This window comes from Ochlerotatus camptorhynchus, unplaced genomic scaffold, assembly GCF_037179485.1.
Source record: "Ochlerotatus camptorhynchus isolate MF236.1 unplaced genomic scaffold, CSIRO-AGI_Acam_v1.1 ptg000107l, whole genome shotgun sequence".
Taxonomy (NCBI): Eukaryota; Metazoa; Arthropoda; class Insecta; order Diptera; family Culicidae; genus Ochlerotatus; species Ochlerotatus camptorhynchus.
This window is the reverse complement of record NW_027040597.1, coordinates 471,010-490,340: the sequence shown is the minus strand read 5'-3', so window position 1 is coordinate 490,340 and position 19,331 is coordinate 471,010. Positions and strand designations below refer to the sequence as shown.

At 40.6% G+C, this 19,331-nt stretch overlaps 1 protein-coding gene and 1 pseudogene across 1 annotated transcript; both read left to right on the top strand.

Moving 5' to 3' along the window:
- The first annotated feature begins 3,937 nt into the window (after positions 1–3,937).
- On the top strand, positions 3,938–4,696 carry LOC135699359 (uncharacterized). The gene has a single exon (XM_065219602.1). The coding sequence runs from the start codon at positions 3,938–3,940 to the stop codon at positions 4,694–4,696; it is 759 nt and encodes a 252-aa protein (XP_065075674.1).
- A 4,273-nt stretch (positions 4,697–8,969) lies between these two features.
- LOC135699358 (uncharacterized) lies at positions 8,970–14,740 on the top strand (annotated as a pseudogene).
- Positions 14,741–19,331: the final 4,591 nt, after the last annotated feature.

The window sequence follows — 19,331 nt, the reverse complement described above, 5'->3', positions numbered from 1 at the left end:
AGCATATTAGCTACATAATTTTGAAGTAAGCGCGAGTGTAAGTTGCATGCCAAAGCAATAGTATGAATGATTCAGATACGAAGGCATTCTGGGTGTCGTATGAAGATGTCACCGGCGAAATCATACCCAAATATCTAAAAACAATTGATAACCGCGGCGGGTTACGCGAGATAATCGGCGTTAAAATCGGTTGATGACCGATTAATAACGTCGCTAGAAAATTTTGCCAGGGAATAGCTACCACTTCTTTGTGAAGCATCATCCGAAAACTTCCACCTCTATTTCAAAAATCCCGAAAAGTTTATAATCGTCCCAGGACATATCGAGCTGCTGAAGGAAGCGGCAGGAAAATTGCCAGACGATAAGATTTTCCTAAAGGTAAATTATGAAACACATACATAAAAGTTGATTGAAATACAAAAAAAAAAAAACACAAATCTTTATATAAATTTCAGCTCTATCGTAAAAACTGTCCTCTATTTATTAAACCCGACAGCACACCCTCTGTAAAACCGACTGATTTCGTTGGATACAGTCATTCCAGCGACATCGCTGTCAACTCACAGTCGTGCTCACAACATCGCTCGCAGCCTCCGTTCAATGTCCTTTCAGCGTATACAGGGATGGATTCTGAACCCGCAGTCCAGGCCGCTTCGATTGCTAAAAAAATTATACGTTGGGCGGATTCAAAGAACATTAAGTTAGAACATCCAGAGGTGACTATTTGCGGACCACTGCAAAGCAAAGTTAAATGCTGCTTTTGTCCAAAAATGGTCACCTTAAGTACCCGTATAAACAAGAACGGGTCTTGTGGATGGATAATTTCAAATTATTCACAACACCTGGTGGAGCATGAACGCCCAAAACGAACAGCAACCATAAACGATTTTTTGGTCACACTAAGAGGGAGTTAGTAACATACAATGAGAAGCCGGAAGACGTAGCTGAGGACCGATCAGAGGACGTAGCAGAGGAAGAGAAAAACCTCTCAAGTCAAGGCCATTACAACTTGGAGGACTTCATCGAGTATGATCCGCAGTCGGACGAGGAAAAATTCTAGGAAGAATATAATCGAGAGTTGTTTTTAATTTCCTTCTGATCGAAGGAAACGTTTGCTTTTAAAATGTTTTTTAACATGTCTTGTTTTTAAGTTTACTTCTATCTACATTGTCACTAAAAACGCATAAAACCTGTGAGCAATATAACAAATATGTGCCATCCTAAACCTGCAGATTAATTACGCAAGGGATTTTATAACACCATTTTCAAGGAGGAGGTTCTCACCTGGCATCGAGAATGGCGAACATATCAAGGAATGTGTTTGTAGTTGAGTTATGCTAATGGCTAGCCAGATGGGCTAGTTTAAAGGGATTCCCCTAACCTCTGGTCTAGCCACGGAGATCGTCTGGGGTGGGCTACACTCGCCTCTTTTGTTGACTAGCTCGAGCTTGAAACCCTGGAGCTTCAAGGTCGGCTCCTGGCTTGTCGGCACTGATCAAAAGTACAAAACACCTCTTTATCACTTTTACTCTTTATTCTCTCACTCACTTGTTATGTCTATAGTGTGGGTGTGTAGATTGCTGGCCAGCGATGACGGAATTCTGCAACGGGTATGGTTTTTCGGCGGCGGATGAACGGACGGTTCACAGTGGATGCCGGTGCTCAACGGTTGTCACCGTGTGGCACGACGGATGTGGCACTGGGGCTCGATCGGGTGATCGACGGTGATCTCCCAGTGGTTGTCGGTGTATTACCGATGGACGCTTGCTACACGGGTGTTGGCGTGTTAATGGACGCCCTCGTGGTTTAGCCCGTAATTAATGGGTCCTGAGGGGAATATGAGAGGTGGTCTTAGGGCTGGGAATTCCGCTACCGGGTATTAATTGGGTCCTACCTGACTCTGTATTCGGTAGTTTCACCGGTATTTGTTGGCGACTCTATATTTTTCACTTCTCTTCAAAACTTTTAAGAAACTTAACTTGGCAGATCGATCTATCTCGCGCAATGGCTAAAGTGAAAGAGAACCTTCTCTTCAGTTTGACCCAGTAGCTTCCCCCTTGACCTAAGCCCATTTCCACCTCCCTCACACTTTTTCACCACCCCTTGTCCATATCCTTCTCTTGTTTCCAACGCCCACCTTCATCCTTACTCCTTCCCGTTATGTGTTCTGTGTTATGTGTTGTTGGTGTAACTGGGTTACAATATGTAATTGGACCGTTGGTTTGGGAGTGGTCTTTCATTTGCCTTACATATTTAATTATATTTACATTCAAAATAAGACAATATTGCATACAAGAAACTGACATACAGATTGAATTCACAATGAACACACATATACCCTATTCCTCGCTCTCGCTATCTCCTGATTTTTCTCGCTCGAAGTGAACCAATAGGGTACAGGAACCAAAACGGTAACAGTTACTAACGAAAGAGAAATTCGATGAAGAAAATCGATCAAAATCACTTACAACACTTTTTTTTCACTCCCTCAATTCTGCACAGTTAGTTTTTGATAATGGCATTGTTCTTTAACAATTCATTAAATGTTTTGTCTAGGCCTCGGTCGAAGCTATACCAACAGTTTGCATAAACTTAACAAGTTTTTTTCTTCGTAGTATTCATTTAGGGTTACTCTTTTATTTGCTAACAAACATGTAATTGGGAAATACATTAAGTGATGCTTTATTTTCAGTTCTTTGGTCATTTTTGAACATTTTGTCTTGAATTTTTCCTAGCAAAGTCAGTCCATTTTTAGTTTTAAACGCGACTACAAGTATGCCTATTTTAGTAAAGTTCCAAGATATACACGTGTTTCTTGTGTTATTTCAAACGATTTAGTAGTTTCCAATAATTCTGGCTTTTGTATATGAGACACATATCTACTAATATCTATCTTTGACCAGTCTGATTCAATGCTTAACTTATTATTAGAAAGAATGTTAAACTTGTTACAAACAATACCTACCCAGTCAACAATTTGGTCCGTATAATTAAATATATACATATGTATATACAACATACTAAAATCGTAAATAATGCATAGAAAGCCTATTTGCCCACCAAAGTGGAGGCCATATACGTACTTAACGAAATAAGGTGCATTGAAATTGATTTCATCTGATATGATACATGATGACTTGTGATGTCAAAGCACATGAATTACGATTTAGTTTGTGATTGTTTATTTTTTTATATGATACTATGTGACATCGCTGTGATATTATTTACGACTAATGGTGGCGTAGAAAATTAAAAAAAAAAATGACGTTAATAGTCATGAATGGGATGTACACTATGTTATGTTTGTGTAAGATGAAGTTTTATTATTTGTAGCATATGTGAAACTTTATTTTTAATGACATATTACATAGCTTGAACATGGATTTGAATCCTCACCGTCATGAGTGTTGGGTCCGCACAATAACACCGCACCAAATCTGAAAGATGATCAGATTAAAATTTTATTCATAGATGTACATGATTTCACTAGTTCTAAAAATAGATCATGATTTTCCTTATATGACATTTACCATATTCCCTTCAGCGTGAAATACAATATATCGACACATCATCGACTCTAACACAAATAACACATTTGCAATCGTATTTCTTTTCAAAGTATCTCTTTACCAATAATCTGATTTTGTTCACACATCCCTACGATATAATGTGATTCAAATTAAACGTAATTATGAATGTGTGTTCCATAACTAACAGTGATGCCGATTTTCATATAAACATGTTCACAATGGTTTCTGTATATCCGGTTTTTAATGTTCAAAATTGTGCGTAAGCAATACTATTTTCGACAATCTCTCCGAAGCGTGTGGAATATCGATAAATTTCGTGCTGTCGTTTGCTGTAATACACATCATCCTCGCATCATCGAATCCCGACCCGTCTCCATCTTTTCACTGTGCAGCTCCGTCAAAGCAGAATGGACCAAAAACAATGCGGAGAATGTCAGCTCGTTATCAACGAGCTCGAGCCGCTGCGCTGTGGTTTTTGCGAAACATTCTACCACATCAGCCAGCAGTGTTGCGGTATTAATATCCGCAATCTGAAGGAACCATTATCAGCTGGAAAGATACTCTTCGTTTGCAATTCCTGTCGTGGGGTTCTACAGGGCCGCTCTATCCGCTGTTTCATCGACGATCAGCAGCAACAACAAATGCAACCCCCCTCGCTTGCTTCGTTGCCAGATCAGGTTCGGCAACTGCATGATGCCGTGGCTGAGCTAAGTAAAAAAGTCGACAATTTCTCTGCTAATCCACAACGCAACCCGTCACTGAGTGCTACACCAGTTTGGCCCAAACCGGGTGCAAAACGCCGTCGTGAAGACCGGCCTGATATTGACGTGCCAACCGTAAATGGAACGAAAACAATTGACTTGAGTGGTCTTTCCGTTCCCTCTATTGCTCCTAGTACACCTCCGGAGAAATTCTGGCTATATCTTTCTCGCCTGAACCCGCTCATCACCGATAACGACGTGCAGAGTATTGTGTCACGCTGCTTGAGCTTAACTGAACCTGTCGATGTGGTGCGTTTGGTTCCCAGAGGAAAAGTCGTATCCAGTATGACATTTGTGTCATTCAAGATCGGTTTGGATCCTTGTTTGAAAGATGCTGCACTCGATCCGGATTCCTGGCCTGCCGGATTACAGTTTCGCGAGTTTATTGATTCGGCAAAAAACTAGCGTGCTACGTTTCTCCAGCTGTTGACACCATCGCCACAACTTCATCGGATCCGGGACACCCTAAAACAGGCACTAAGGAAGCTCCCGAGCCCCCCGACCCAGTCGCGCTTGCTGCTGACATCCGCCATCGTCATCGTCCCGGTCCTGTGGTCGGTGGTGGTATCGGGGGCTTCCGGCCTGCAACTCCTGGCGAGTATAATTGCGATTTCGAACTTTCGGTACCTGATTTCCCTTCAACTTCCAGTTCGCGTAGTGGCATCTTGAGTGGTCTCCGGATTTACTACCAAAATGTGCGTGGGCTGCGGACTAAAATCGACCCGTTTTACCTGGCTGTCTTGGAGGTTGAGTACGATTTGATTGTTCTGACAGAAACGTGGCTGGATGACCGGATTTACTCACCGCAGCTATTTGGATCGCATTATTCCGTCTTCAGAACCGACCGCTCTCCCCTAAACAGTCAAAAATTGCGTGGTGGTGGGGTTCTGATCGCCGTCACAACGAAACTGACCAGCTATGTAAGTACCTCGCCCATTTCAAGTCTGCTAGAGCAAATCTGGATTGTTGTGAATCTGCCAAGAACCAAGCTCAGTGTAGGCGCAGTCTACCTACCCCCCGATCGAAAAAACGACTGCACGATCATCCATGAGCACGTTAATTCGTTGGGCTCGATTTCGTCTCAATTGTGCCCCAATTCTCCCGCTCTCCTATTTGGCGACTACAACCAAGCTGGTTTACAGTGGCGTTTCTCTGACAGTGGCACACCATTCATTGATCCTCTGCTATCGCATAGGCCGGTTGCTTGCTGTGAACTTCTGGACGGATTTAACATTCATGGGTTCACTCAGGCGAACATTTTTCCCAACCGTAATGGACGTTTGTTAGATCTTGTTCTGGCAAATGACTCAGCATTACCAGACACTTCTGTTTCTCTACCGGTCGAGCCACTGATCGATCTAGATGCCGACCATCCCGCTCTCGTCGTGTCACTAAGTTTATCCACTCCAATTGAATATATACCGTTTTCCGAGTGCTGCTTTCTGGACTTTCGCCGGGCTGATTACACTGCATTGAACAATGCGCTTGCGGAAATAGATTGGCACTGTATCGAAACGGCCGCTAGTGTCAATGATGCTGTGGATTGTTTCAGCTCTGCGCTGGAAGAAGTTATTTTCCACACTGTCCCAGCAAGACGTCCCCCGCAGAAGCCTCCATGGTCGAACCCACGCCTACGTAAACTAAAACGTCAGCGCTCCGCCGCACTCCGAAGGTACTGCAGCTCTCGCTTACCGTTCTACAAGCAACAGTTTAAATTCGCAAGTCGTCGCTATCGAAACTACAGCCACTTCCTCTATAATCGGCACGTGAGACGCACGGAAGCGAACCTTCGGTCGAACCCGAAAGGTTTTTGGTCGTTTGTAAATTCAAAACGGAAAGAATCCGGGCTGCCTTGTTCCATGTTCCTCGGAGATGATACGGCCTGCAGCGAAAGTGAAAAATGCAGCTTGTTTGCTCGTCAATTCAAACAAGTCTTCCACGATTTTTCCGCTTCACCGACACAGGTGTTGGTCGCAACCTCCGGGATGCCACGTGATGTTTTTAGTTTTGACATACCTCACATCACTGAAGACATGGTGATAGCCGCAACACGCAAAATGAAGAACTCATTCGCCGCTGGTCCTGACGGAATTCCCTCGTCAGTTTTAAAACGATGTGCAGTCAACCTCTGCCTTCCACTTGCGCGACTTTTTAATTTCTCGGCACAGCAAAGTGAATTCCCCTCCCGCTGGAAGCTTTCCTATCTGTTTCCAATTCACAAAAAAGGAGACAAACGGAATGTCGCTAATTATCGTGGGATTTCCTCCATGTGCGCCTGCTCTAAACTTTTCGAGATTATTGTAAAAGATGCTCTGTTTATGTGCTGTAAAAATTATATCGATACGGACCAACATGGTTTTTACCCCAAGCGATCGGTTTCCACGAACCTGGTGCAGTTTACCTCTGACTGTCTGCGAAGCTTGGATGCTGGATGGCAAGTTGATGCTGCATACATGGACTTAAAAGCCGCTTTTGACAGGGTGGATCATGAAATCCTGCTTGCTAAGTTGGAGATACTAGGTGTCTCGTCTACGGCTGTGAAATGGTTCAGATCGTACTTAGTGAATCGCTCTGTACGAGTCAAGATTGGCGCGACAGATTCAAATGTTTTCTCCAACAACTCGGGAGTCCCGCAAGGCAGCAACCTGGGACCTCTGCTGTTTTCGATCTTTTTAAACGACATCGCTCTGTTGTTACCATCTGGATGTCGTCTTTTCTACGCAGATGACGCCAAAATCTACAAAATTATCAAAATCCTCTCGGACTGTTGGGATCTCCAGCATATGCTATGTATTTTCGCTGACTGGTGCACGAGAAATTTGATGGGCCTGAGCATCGAAAAATGCAACGTCATCTCCTATCACCGTAAAAACGAACCAATTATGTTTGACTATGTGCTCTTTGGACGTTGCATTGCCCGTGTAGAACAAATAAAGGATCTCGGTGTTACTCTGGACTGCGGACTCACCTTCAAAATCCATTATAACGACATCATTTCCCGAGCCAATCGCCAACTGGGTTTTATTTTCAAAATTGCCAATGAGTTCCGGGACCCGTTATGCCTCAGATCACTTTACTGCTCACTTGTGCGGTCTATATTAGAATCAAGTGCAGTTGTATGGTGCCCTTTCCAAGCCACTTGGATCGTTAGAATCGAATCTGTTCAACGAAAGTTTGTGAGATATGCTCTTCGTTTCTTGAACTGGCTTGACTCATCGAACCTGCCACCGTACGAGGAGCGTTGCCGTCTTCTGGGCATCGAACCGCTAGTGGTGCGACGGACGGTCGCTCAAGCTATGTTTGCTGGAAAGCTTCTCATGGGTGACATCGACTGTCCAACGTTGCTGGCCCAGCTAAATATGTATGCTCCTGAGAGACCTCTTCGTCAACGCGAATTTCTGTTTTTGGAGCCACGAGGCAGAAATTATACGCAGAATGAGCCAATTCGTGCAATCAGCCGACAATTTAACTACTTTTATTGCGAATTTGACTTTAACGTATCAGCAAATGTGTTTCGTCACCGGTTACTTGACCGTTTTCGTTTCGTTGACCATAACTATTTAGATTAAGTTTTATTCATTAAGACATTAATTGTCAGTTGAATTATTAAATACACAAATAAACAAATAATGTTGAATTTTTTATGATTTAATTACATTATGAAAGCAGAACTCTGAATTTATTCAAATATATAATAAGTTTTGTGAAATGCATAAATAAATGCCTCTACAATCGTAAGACACATCCATTTAAAATAATTGATAAATTTACTCAACTGGAAATGACCATAAATAATACTGACAGCTCTGACAAATCGAAGTAAACGAATTAAGTTGAATCGGCGCCGTTTTTTGCAGCAATGTTTCATCCTTGTTTGTTTCCGAGTGTGTTTTAATTTGATCAATCCCGAGAAGGTAAGCATCATTATCGAATCGTGAAAAAGTATAAATTTAAATCATTTTAATTGATTTCAGATGTATTCTGTTGTCCAGTTCATCGAAAACCAAAAATTCAAAGTGATGGCTGTGCCATCTGGATGGGTGAAGAAAAGTTTTCTATTTTGGCCAAAACTTCCGAATGTGAAGATTGAAGCTCTGCGTGTCAGCGGACAGGACTATAATGGACCCACAAAAAAGATTGCTGTTATTGTTTACAAAACATTCAAAGAACATCACCTGGCGGAAGGAGCAGCTGAGGAGCTCTCGAAGCGGGAAGTATCCGATGTAGATAGCAAGCGGAAGCGCCTCAAACCGACCAAAAAGCCGAAGCCAGTAACCTCAAAAGATTACAACATGATGGTGCAAGGTAAGCTAGACGTTTTTACAGGTTTTTGGTAGTGCAAATGAGTAAAAACAAATCCAACCTTTCATATTGTAGTCGTAAGAAGCGGAAAGTTTTTTCGGACGCTAATGAAAATTCAGCAAAACATGGAAAACCAGCTCTGCATCCTCAGGCCACTATACTCGTGCATGATGATGACGTTCCTGATGAGAATTTGGACACTGCTGAACTCTTTCAACCAAATGCTGCTTTTGCAAATATTCCAAGCACCCTGGCTCCTGGGCATCCTGGTACCATGTCATCCAGGTATCAAAACGTTTCTCCGTATCAACTCCCAACTGCTGCTGCGATTGTGCAACGAAATGCTGGTACTGCTTCTGCGCTTTCCAATGTTGCTACTGCTCCTGATACTGTTGCTGAGCTTATGCATTCGGCTGAAAACTTGAACGCTGCTGCTCTTCTACACCCAACTGCTGCTACTATGCAATCCGTTCAACCTAATCGTGCTCTCGTTATGTAGTCGAATATCGCCTCCGTCGTACTGCCAATTTCAGTTCAGTCAGTGCAACAAGTGGGGTCAAGCAGTCATGTTCCAATGAACCAGCTACCTATCACAACTAAGATGTTGACGGGTATTTTATTAAGATAGTAGTTGTAAATAAGAATTGGACATCTACTTTTTCTTTTTTTTTTACAGGATCGTCTCCGACACATCCGGTAGAATATGATTCTGAGCCCCTATACGTAAATCAGGATGGTGTCATGTATTTTACGCCTTCAGTTGAGAACGCCAACATGGCCAACCTTCAAATAGCAGGTAAATGCAGGGGCAGGGGTGTGAATTATTGCAACAATAACAGTGGTTAATTATTTTTCTTAAATTTGATAGGATCGATGAGCTACGAACAGATGAAGGCTGACTTGAAGGTGTTCATCGAAGCGACTGTTGAGAAAGTGGTTGAAACAAGCTTTCAAATCAACTTTGCCCGCTTTGCTGCCTTGTTGGAAATTCAAAGAAAGGATGATTAAAAAAAACTGAAACCTGGTGATTCGGTGGAGAGGCATTCCCGTATCAACACTGAAGACGAGCTAATCCAGTGGAACATAAAGCTAAACAACGAAGAGTTGTGTCAGTCCGCATCGTGCTCTCTTGCCGTGCGGATCTATTTGCTTTTTGCTGAAGGAAGTGTTACTACTACCTAAAGCTACAACAAATTTAAACAGCACTTTTCAGTGCTCAACCTGTAAAAATTTTCTACCTTGTTCAACTCTTATTCCTCTTCGATCCTTGTTTGGACCCTACCCGAGGTAATCCTTCTTGGATATCGATTTGGAAAATTCCTCTTCGATCCTTCAGATTCTTATAGTAATCTGCTTGGAAGTCGATTTGGATAAAAATTTACTGCCGCCATGGCGCCTAAACGCAAAAGAAAGGGGCAAACTCTTGACCCCCCTTCTGATGAAATTAATTTGAGTAATCAATTTGATTTGCTCACGGATGATGAGAATGATCCATCATCCAAGAAAAATTCTAGTAAACTTTCCCGGCTTAATGCCAAGAAGGAAAAGATTCCCCCTATTGTGATAACCACTACCGATTTCCATGCTCTTCGCATGGAACTTTTGAATTTCGTGAAAGTTAAGTTTTCACTACAAATTGGACGTCGGGGTGAATGCCGTGTATTGGCTGAAACCTTGGACGGATTTAAATGTCTTCTCAAGTATCTTACTGAGAAGAAGCACAATTTTTTTACTTACGACACCAAAACTGAACGTGTGTTCAAGGTTGTCATGAAAGGACTGCCCAGTGGTGAATCCCTGGATCAGATCAAAGATGAACTGGCAAAATTACTTGGAGTTGTGCCACTCCAAGTAATCAAAATGAAAATGAAATCCCGTCCTGGCGATTCGCGCAACGGGATTTCTAATGATTTTTATTTAGTTCACTTCAAGTCTAGTGAACTAAACAACATTAAGGCCTTAGAAAAAGCTAGCCTTATGCTCCATGTCCGAGTGAAGTGGGAACACTTCAGGAAGACTGGAGGAAATTTCCAAAACCTCACTCAGTGCCGTAAGTGCCAGGGATGGGGTCACGGAACTAAAAATTGCTACATGCCAGCTAAATGCATGAATTGTGGTGATTCCTCTCACGCAAAGGACGACTGTCCTGTGAAGGAAGATCCTAAGAAATTTAAATGTTCAAATTGTGGTGAAAACCACAAATCCAATTTTTGGGAATGTAAGACTCGCAAAGCGATCCTACAATCTCGTTCTAACCGTCAGGTAGGAAACGCTCCACGTTTCCGACCAGGTACAAATTCCTCTGCTGTTAACAACGGTCAGCGAGGAACAAATTCTACATTCGTACCCGTAGGTACAAATATCTCCCCTGCTTCAAATGTTTCATCTGTACCTACTCCCCTCGCTGCTAACAATGTTCAGCGAGTTAAGGGAGCTACCTATGCTGCTATTGCACCGGGTAGAAATCAAAATACTAACCAACGTTCTAACGGAAATTTTGACAATTTTGACTTAGGAAGCATTACTGCCCCCAAAATGGAATTTTTACAGAGTTCATTAATTGACATGATTTCTGATATGTTTAAATCTAACTCCATGTTTGATGCTATTCAAACTGGAGTAAAATTTGCAAATAATATTGTCATGACTTTAAAATTCAGTAATGGATTTTAAAGCATTAAATATTGTAAATTGGAATGCTCGATCTCTTAAAGATAATGAAGACGAGCTATTTAACTTTTTGAGAGTTCATAACGTGCATATTGCCGTTATAACTGAAACGTTCCTTAAACCTGCCCATAAGGTTAAGAAGGACGCAAATTACTTGATTTATAGAAATGATTGTCTTGATGGACCCTGTGGTGGCGTTGCCATCATTGTTCATAGACGAATCAAACATAAAATTATTTCTTCATTTGAAACCAAAGTTTTTGAAACTTTGGGGGTTTCTGTTGAAACAAAATTTGCACAACTTACGTTTATAGCTGCCTATTTGCCATTCCAATGCGTAGGCCAGCAAAAGAATTTTCTCAAGGGTGACCTCCAGAAACTTACCCGTCATAGGTCTAAATTCTTCATTATTGGTGATTTTAATGCAAAACACCGCTCATGGAATAATGCCCAAAGCAATTCCAATGGTAATATTCTGTTTGATGATTGTTCTGCAGGTTATTACACTATTCAATATCCAAACAGCCCAACATGCTTTTCTTCTGCGAGAAATCCCTCAACTATTGATTTGGTCTTAACTGATTCATGTCATCTTTGTAGCCAATTGGTTACCCATGCTGACTTCGGTTCTGATCACCTTCCAGTAACTTTTGAAATATCCCAAGAAATAATTTCTAATCCCAACAGCTCTACTTTCAATTACCATAGAGCTAATTGGGAGCGGTATCGAACATTTATGGAATATAACTTCGATCCAAACATTCCTTTGCAAACCAAAGATGAAATTAATTATGCTCTTGAATCTCTGACTACTTCTATAGTTGAAGCAAGAGCTGCCTCAGTACCAAAATGCGAGGTTAAATTCGATTCAATTATAATAGACGATGATCTTCAGCTCTTGATCCGTCTTAAAAATGTCCGTAGGAGACAATATCAAAGAACACGCGATCCTGCCATGAAAGTTATCTGGCGGGATTTGCAAAAACAAATTAAAAAGCGATTCTCTGCCCTGAGGAACAAAACTTTTGAAAATAATATTTCTAAATTAGACCCGAGTTCCAAACCCTTTTGGAAACTCACAAAAAAATTTGAAAAAACCTCAAAAGCCTATTCCAGCGCTTAAAGAAGGTGGTAAAATTTTGATCACAAATTTGGAAAAAGCTCAGAAACTTGCTAAGCAATTCGAGAGTTCCCATAATTTCAGTTTGGGTCTTACTAGTCCTATTGAGAATCAGGTTGCTCGGGATTTTCTGAATATTTTCTCTCGGGAAAATATTTTTGATGATTCCTGGGGGACTGATTTGGACGAAGTAAGGTCTATAACTAAAAATTCTCAAAATATGAAAGCTCCAGGTGATGATGGAATTTTCTATATCCTCATCAAAAAACTCCCAGAGAGTACCTTGTCTTTCTTGGTAAAATTATTTAACAGATGTTTCCATTTGGCATACTTTCCTGATAAATGGAAAAATGCAAAAGTTGTTCCAATTTTGAAGCCGGATAAAAATCCAGCTGAAGCTTCTAGCTACCGTTCAATAAGTTTGCTTTTTTCAATAAGTAAACTTTTTGAAAAGATAATTTTAAATAGAATGATGCTTCACATCAATACGAACTCAATTTTTGCAGATGAGCAGTTTGGATTTCGCCATGGGCATTCAACTACTCATCAACTCTTAAGAGTTAACAATTTAATTCGTTCAAACAAATCTGAAGGCCACTCAACTTGAGTTGCTCTTCTAGACATAGAAAAAGCATTTGACAGTGTTTGGCATGAAGGTTTGATTGCTAAATTGAAAAAGTTTAATTTTCCACTTTATATTATGAAATTAGTTCAAAATTATTTAACTGACAGAACTCTTCAAGTAAATTATCAAAATTCCAAATCTAATCGACTACCTGTTAGGGCAGGAGTTCCTCAGGGTAGCATTCTTGGGCCTATATTGTATAACATTTTCATTTCGGACCTCCCTGATTTGCCTCAGGGTTGCCACAAATCTTTGTTCGCTGATGACACAGGCATTTCCGCTAAAGGAAGAAGTCTTCGTGTTATTTGCAGCAGACTGCAGAAAAGTTTAGATATTTTCTCTTCTTATTTACAAAAATGGAAGATTTCTCCCAACGCTTCCAAAACTCAACTTATAATATTTCCACATAAGCCTAGAGCTTCGTTTTTGAAACCTAGTAGTAGTCACATAGTCACTATGAACGGAGTTCCAATTTCCTGGTCAAACCAAGTGAAATATCTTGGATTAATACTTGACCAAAAATTAACTTTTAAAGATCACATTGAGGGCATTCAAGCCAAATGTAACAAATATATAAAATGTTTGTATCCTCTTATAAACAGGAAATCCAAACTTTGCCTGACGAATAAACTTCTAATATTTAAACAAGTTTTTAGACCGGCCATGCTTTACGCTGTGCCAATATGGTCTAGTTGCTGCACTACCAGGAAAAAAGCACTTCAAAGGATTCAGAACAAAATTCTGAAAATGATTTTGAAGTTGCCTCCCTGGTACAGTACAACCGAAGTACATAGAATTTCGAATGTTGAGACTTTAGCACAAATGTCCAACAAAATAATTAATAATTTCAGGCAAAAATCGTTGCAATCCTCAATTGCAACGATTAACAACGATTAGATAAGATTTAGTTTTAGTTTTTAGTTTTAAGATATCAATTGTTATACTGACATGCAGGTTAAAAAACCTGTTTAAAATACTGGATTGCCAAGACATGAACAATGTAAAAACACTTAGATATATATCATAACAATTAAGGCTGGTACGTTACTGCAGTAATTGGAGCACCTAGGTTAAAATGAAATGTAATTTATTTTGAATTTGGAACAAATAAAGAGTTAAAAAAAAAAAAAACGAAGAGTTGTGTCGAAAATATGTAAGTACGTTTCTCTTTGAAAAAAAAAAAAAAATTGTAAACGCATTTAAAAATTATTCTTTTCAGTTGGAATACTTTTCGAAAATTATCATCCCCGATGCCTACAACGACAAAGGTGACAACGCTTGCTGCACCGTAGTCGATTGCCTGTTCACACGTGCATTTTGGACGAAGATGACATGGACTGGAATCAGCCGCAGCAATAAAGCGAAAAGGGGTTTCCGTGAATATGGAAATGTGACCCAACTTCTTTGCAGTATTGTACAGATTGGAGATCCATCGTATACTGCAAATAAACTGGAGATGTTTTGTCGAAATCGCTTGTTTCGCTATTGCAAATCCCGGTCCACCAATCGTCAGCTTCGTAAGTCAGCATGTAGACAACGACACGGCCACAAGTCTAACGCACCTACTCTCGACACAGCAAACGAGGAGATTTCACGAAACTCGAATGACACTGATGTTTCCGAAAACGTCAAACAGGATGCTGGTGATAGTTCGGATGGTGAAAGCGAAGAGGATGAAGTAGAGTCAAACAGCGGAGGGAGTGAAACCGGAAGTAGCACTGAAGATGAATGATTTTATGATTGATTGTTGAAAATATGAGGAGTGAACAGAATATTATTTTTTCAATCCATTGTTATCTGTAACATAAAACAAATAAATAAAAATGAACAAGCAAAAAAAAAAACAAATACATGTTTAAATACTTTATTTGATACCAACGATATCACAATTGAATCTTCGTCACTGAATAGTATGGATTAAAGGTATAAATACCACCCCTTCGTTTCTGATGAGTGGCACTAATTTGCAAAAAAGGTTATTGCTTTTATAATAACTTGTTTTAGATAAGTTTCCTGAATTAAGCTTCGTAATATAAATATGAAGAAACGATGATTTGAACGGTTTTTGGAAGAAATCGCATTTAAACTTAACTTTCTGACCTTCAATGAGCAATTCTGTTTCTTTGTGTATACTTCCTGAAAAGCCTACTAGTTCAAATTGTTTTGTTAAAAATCATTTGTCTTTGAAATCATTGCAAAGCGTGAAATTTGAAAATATTAATTTATTTTTTGGTCCTTTTTGTTCGACTGTTACATGAAATGGTTTCTGATTTGTTGAAAACTTTGCATTTTTGGAGCTAGCAGCAATCATTGACTCTGATATTCTAGCTGCAACTTGCGCCAATGGATTAGGCCCTGTTCGAACTAACTTTTTTAAGGAATGCATGTAGTTTTCGAATGGATACGCACAGAGACATGGTAACGGTCCAAAATGTTCAACTTCATCGACTATGTGACATAGGTTATGAACATTGCTAGTTACGTATTCAACACCGTATAATGATTTATAGTTTTCAATGAAATCTAGCAGTAATGATCTAGCTACTGGAATAACATTCCCGTATTTGTGAGCGGAACAAATTCGAACTGCACAAAAAAGGAAAATAAAGTGGTCATAGTATTTCTCATGGAGGTAATCTTTCAGCAAAACTATGCCAACATAGTTAAAAAAATGTCGGTACTCCAGTCCTTTCCAAAGAGCGACATAGTCTAGTGACCGCATTTGGCGATGAATTTCGATAGGAAATTTAATATTAACTAGAATATTGGATATTTCCTTCTTCTGAGCACAACTCCACTTTGTGTTCCTGGACATCGAACCCGTACGCCAACTAGTAAGAAGTTTTTTCATCACACCTAGTTCTAGCAAATGCAATGAATCTCCTACAATGACATCTCTAATCATATCAATTGGTAATTTTACCAATGGTGTGCTATTTCGCTGATGGTTTGGATATGCCATCGAACGGAATTCTTCGTCAGTTCTTTTTGGTGCATCTAATTGTGGATATGTCATGGTCCTTGAAATGTGGCTGTATCGGCCTTTTGTAGTACATTTTATACAACCATATTTCCCATTGAAGTTTATTACTCCTTTGATGAATGATCTGGCTGGGGTGTCGCATATGAAGCAACGAATGTTAACCGTTATTTTGTGTCCATTTATGGCGATTCCGGATTCCAACAGCGGAAGGAGTTGGTCGATAAAGGGATTTAAGAATTCATTATTATCTTTCGGTTTTCCAGTTCCATAGAATATTCCTACGACGATTGGCTGAATGCTAGGAAACTCGTGGATATTGCATAAGATTGGCCAGAAATTCTTCGTTGTGCTTTTATAGATGGATAAACCGTCGATGTCCACATTAACCGAAACAGACATAGGAGTTGTTATATCACAGAATATCCTCTTGAAGCACATCTCGAACCCTTGGTGCCAATATTGACCATGTTCGCCCATTGCACGAATTTGCAAGTTTCTTGGTGTCCTCATGATTGAACGCGGATCTTTTGGAAGATCTAGTCCTAGGTTAGTATTGAGTACATCTATGAGTGATTTCAACGCTAACTGTGAAATTTGATGATCAGTTGACCACTTTCGAATATCTGAAACGATATTTCTTTCGACTACAAATTCATATTAGAAAAGAAGTTACAACTATAAAAGCATATTGTACGTTTACCTTCATGGTCATGTTCATGAGTAAACATATTTTCATCGTGCGTATCAATGTCTTCTGTGGGATTTTGAACAACTTCTGGTACACTAGTCTGGTAAGTGGTATTCCCGGCACTATCCTGATCGTTGGTATTGACGAAATTAGTATTTAAGAAAGCTTCCTTATAAAGATCACGATGTTTTCTTAGCAAGCGACTGTAAGTACCGCGTTTTCTTATTTTCTTTAACTTGTTTTTCATAATTATGTTAAACATGTTAACGCCTCGTAGTTGTAACAGTTATGACGGTTACTTCTCATATACACAAATGAAATCAACAACAACAAGTGTTGCGGCTAATAGTGCACTTAATTGTAGATGAAACTTTAATTCGAATTATATATGATGACTTTTCAACTTAGTTAAGATTATCGCTGTATCATAATATGATCTTGAGCACTTATTGTCCTGTGACTATATATCATTCATAGTTAGGTTCAAGCTCTTGCCGAAACCAGACGTATCTAAAGCATTCGGAGTTTTTTTTTCTCGTGCGCGCACCTCGGTGTGTGAAAATCGTTTTCGCGTCAGTATTGCCTGACGAAAATCTTTACAATTTGCAAACGTTGTGCCTACATAGTGACTATGGCTTCAGTGCGTCCTCGTGAGAACACATTCAAGATCGACTTCTCAAATTTTCCCAAACGTCCGTCGTTTGAAGAAATCCACACGTTTGTGCATAAGACTCTTGGACTGACCGTGGAACATGTCGTTCGTTTGCAAATGAATCATGCACAAAACTGTGCGCATGTGAAGTGCCGTGATCTACAATGTGCTCAGGATGTTGTTGAGCAGCATCATGAAAAACATGAACTCGAGGTCAACAAGACGAAGGTGAAGGTGCGCCTGTTCATGGATGACGGTGGCACCGAAGTCAAGATCCATGATCTATCCGAAAACGTTCGGAATGAGGAAATTGTTGTTTTTCTTAAGCAGTTTGGAGACGTGAAGGCAATCAAGGATGTGGTCTGGGGTGAGGACTTTGCACTCAAAGGAATTCCAACAGGTGTGCGTATCGTGGAAATGGCACTAAAGCGCCACATCAAATCCTTCGTAACCATTCAAGGTGAGCAAACGTTGGTTACCTATCGTAACCAACTCCAAACGTGCCGTCATTGCGCAAATCCGTCTCACCAAGGCTCTACTTGTGTGGAGAACAAAAAGCTTTTGGGACAAAAGGTTGATCTCAACAATCGATTGATCCAAGCAGCACAGTCCAGCAATACCCAAGCAAACAACAATCCATCAACTAGTTTTGCCCATGTAGTAGGAAGCAACAAGAGTTCCGCACCAACACTGTTGCCCAACTTCGTATCTCTGGGCCCGGTGCGACCACCATCGATTACAACTGCTCCAGATACCAACAATGCCTCTACACCTCACTCATCTGCTCAACCCGTCGACGACACCACCACAAGCAACGATCACAGCAACGTACAACTGGCAGCGGAAGGACGTGAGGATGAAAGCGGAATTGACCCACATGAGAAGACTGCACGAAGTACTCCACATGAGCGGGCCCCTCAGCCTGAAAAACAACAACATGCTGAAACTACAACGAGTTCAGTGAGTACCTTCAAAGTCCCATCCAAAGTATCGAATCCAAGTAATATCTCGATGTTGATTTCCGACAGTGAAAGTTGTGATTCGTCCCGTGAAAATGGATCATTTCAAACAGTTAAACGTTCTAAACGTACAAAAAACAAAAACTAGACAATCTAAATGAACCCCCGAAACCACCACCAACCAAAGCAATCCTACAGCTAATCCCGAGTAGACCGCGGGTAATCGGTCACCCACTCTCTAACAAAATGAATATTACGCCCTAAGTGAAATGAATAACTCTCCTCTGAGCTACAATATTGGATGCATCAATATTAGTGCTATGTCTAATGTAAATAAAATTCAGTCCTTGTGTACATTTATTCGTTTGATGGATTTTGATATCATTCTTTTACAAGAAGTCGAAAATCCCCATATGTCCATACCAGGCTTTAATGTGATCACAAACGTCGATAACGCCAAAAGAGGTACTGCCATAGCCCTCAAACCTCACATACCTATTTCCAATATTCAGCGCAGCCTCGACAGTCGAATTCTCACCGTAACTGTTGACAATTCTATAACTATTTGCAATGTTTATGCTCATTCAGGCTCTCAAAATGCGTCCTCTCGTGAGTTCCTCTTCAGACACACTCTCCCTCACTACTTACAAAGCTCTCTGTCCCATCTAGTGCTAGGTGGGGATTTCAACTGTGTTGTATCGACCAAAGATGCAACCGGGTCCAATAACTACAGTCTAGCCCTCAAACAACTTATGGATAATCTCCAGCTGTGCGATAGTTGGGACCATCTCCATAGAAACCAAATTGCATTTAGCTTCGTCCGCCCTAATTGTGCTTCGCGTATAGATAGAATGTATGTATCACATGCCCTTGTTCCGCATCTTCGCACGTCTGAGTATCTCGTTACACCCTTTTCTGACCATAAAGCATACAAAGTGAGATGCTGCCTTCCAGATCTAGGTAAACCACACGGCCGTGGTTTCTGGTCGATTCGCCCACATGTCCTGACTACCGAAAACCTTGAAGAGTATGAGGTTCAAT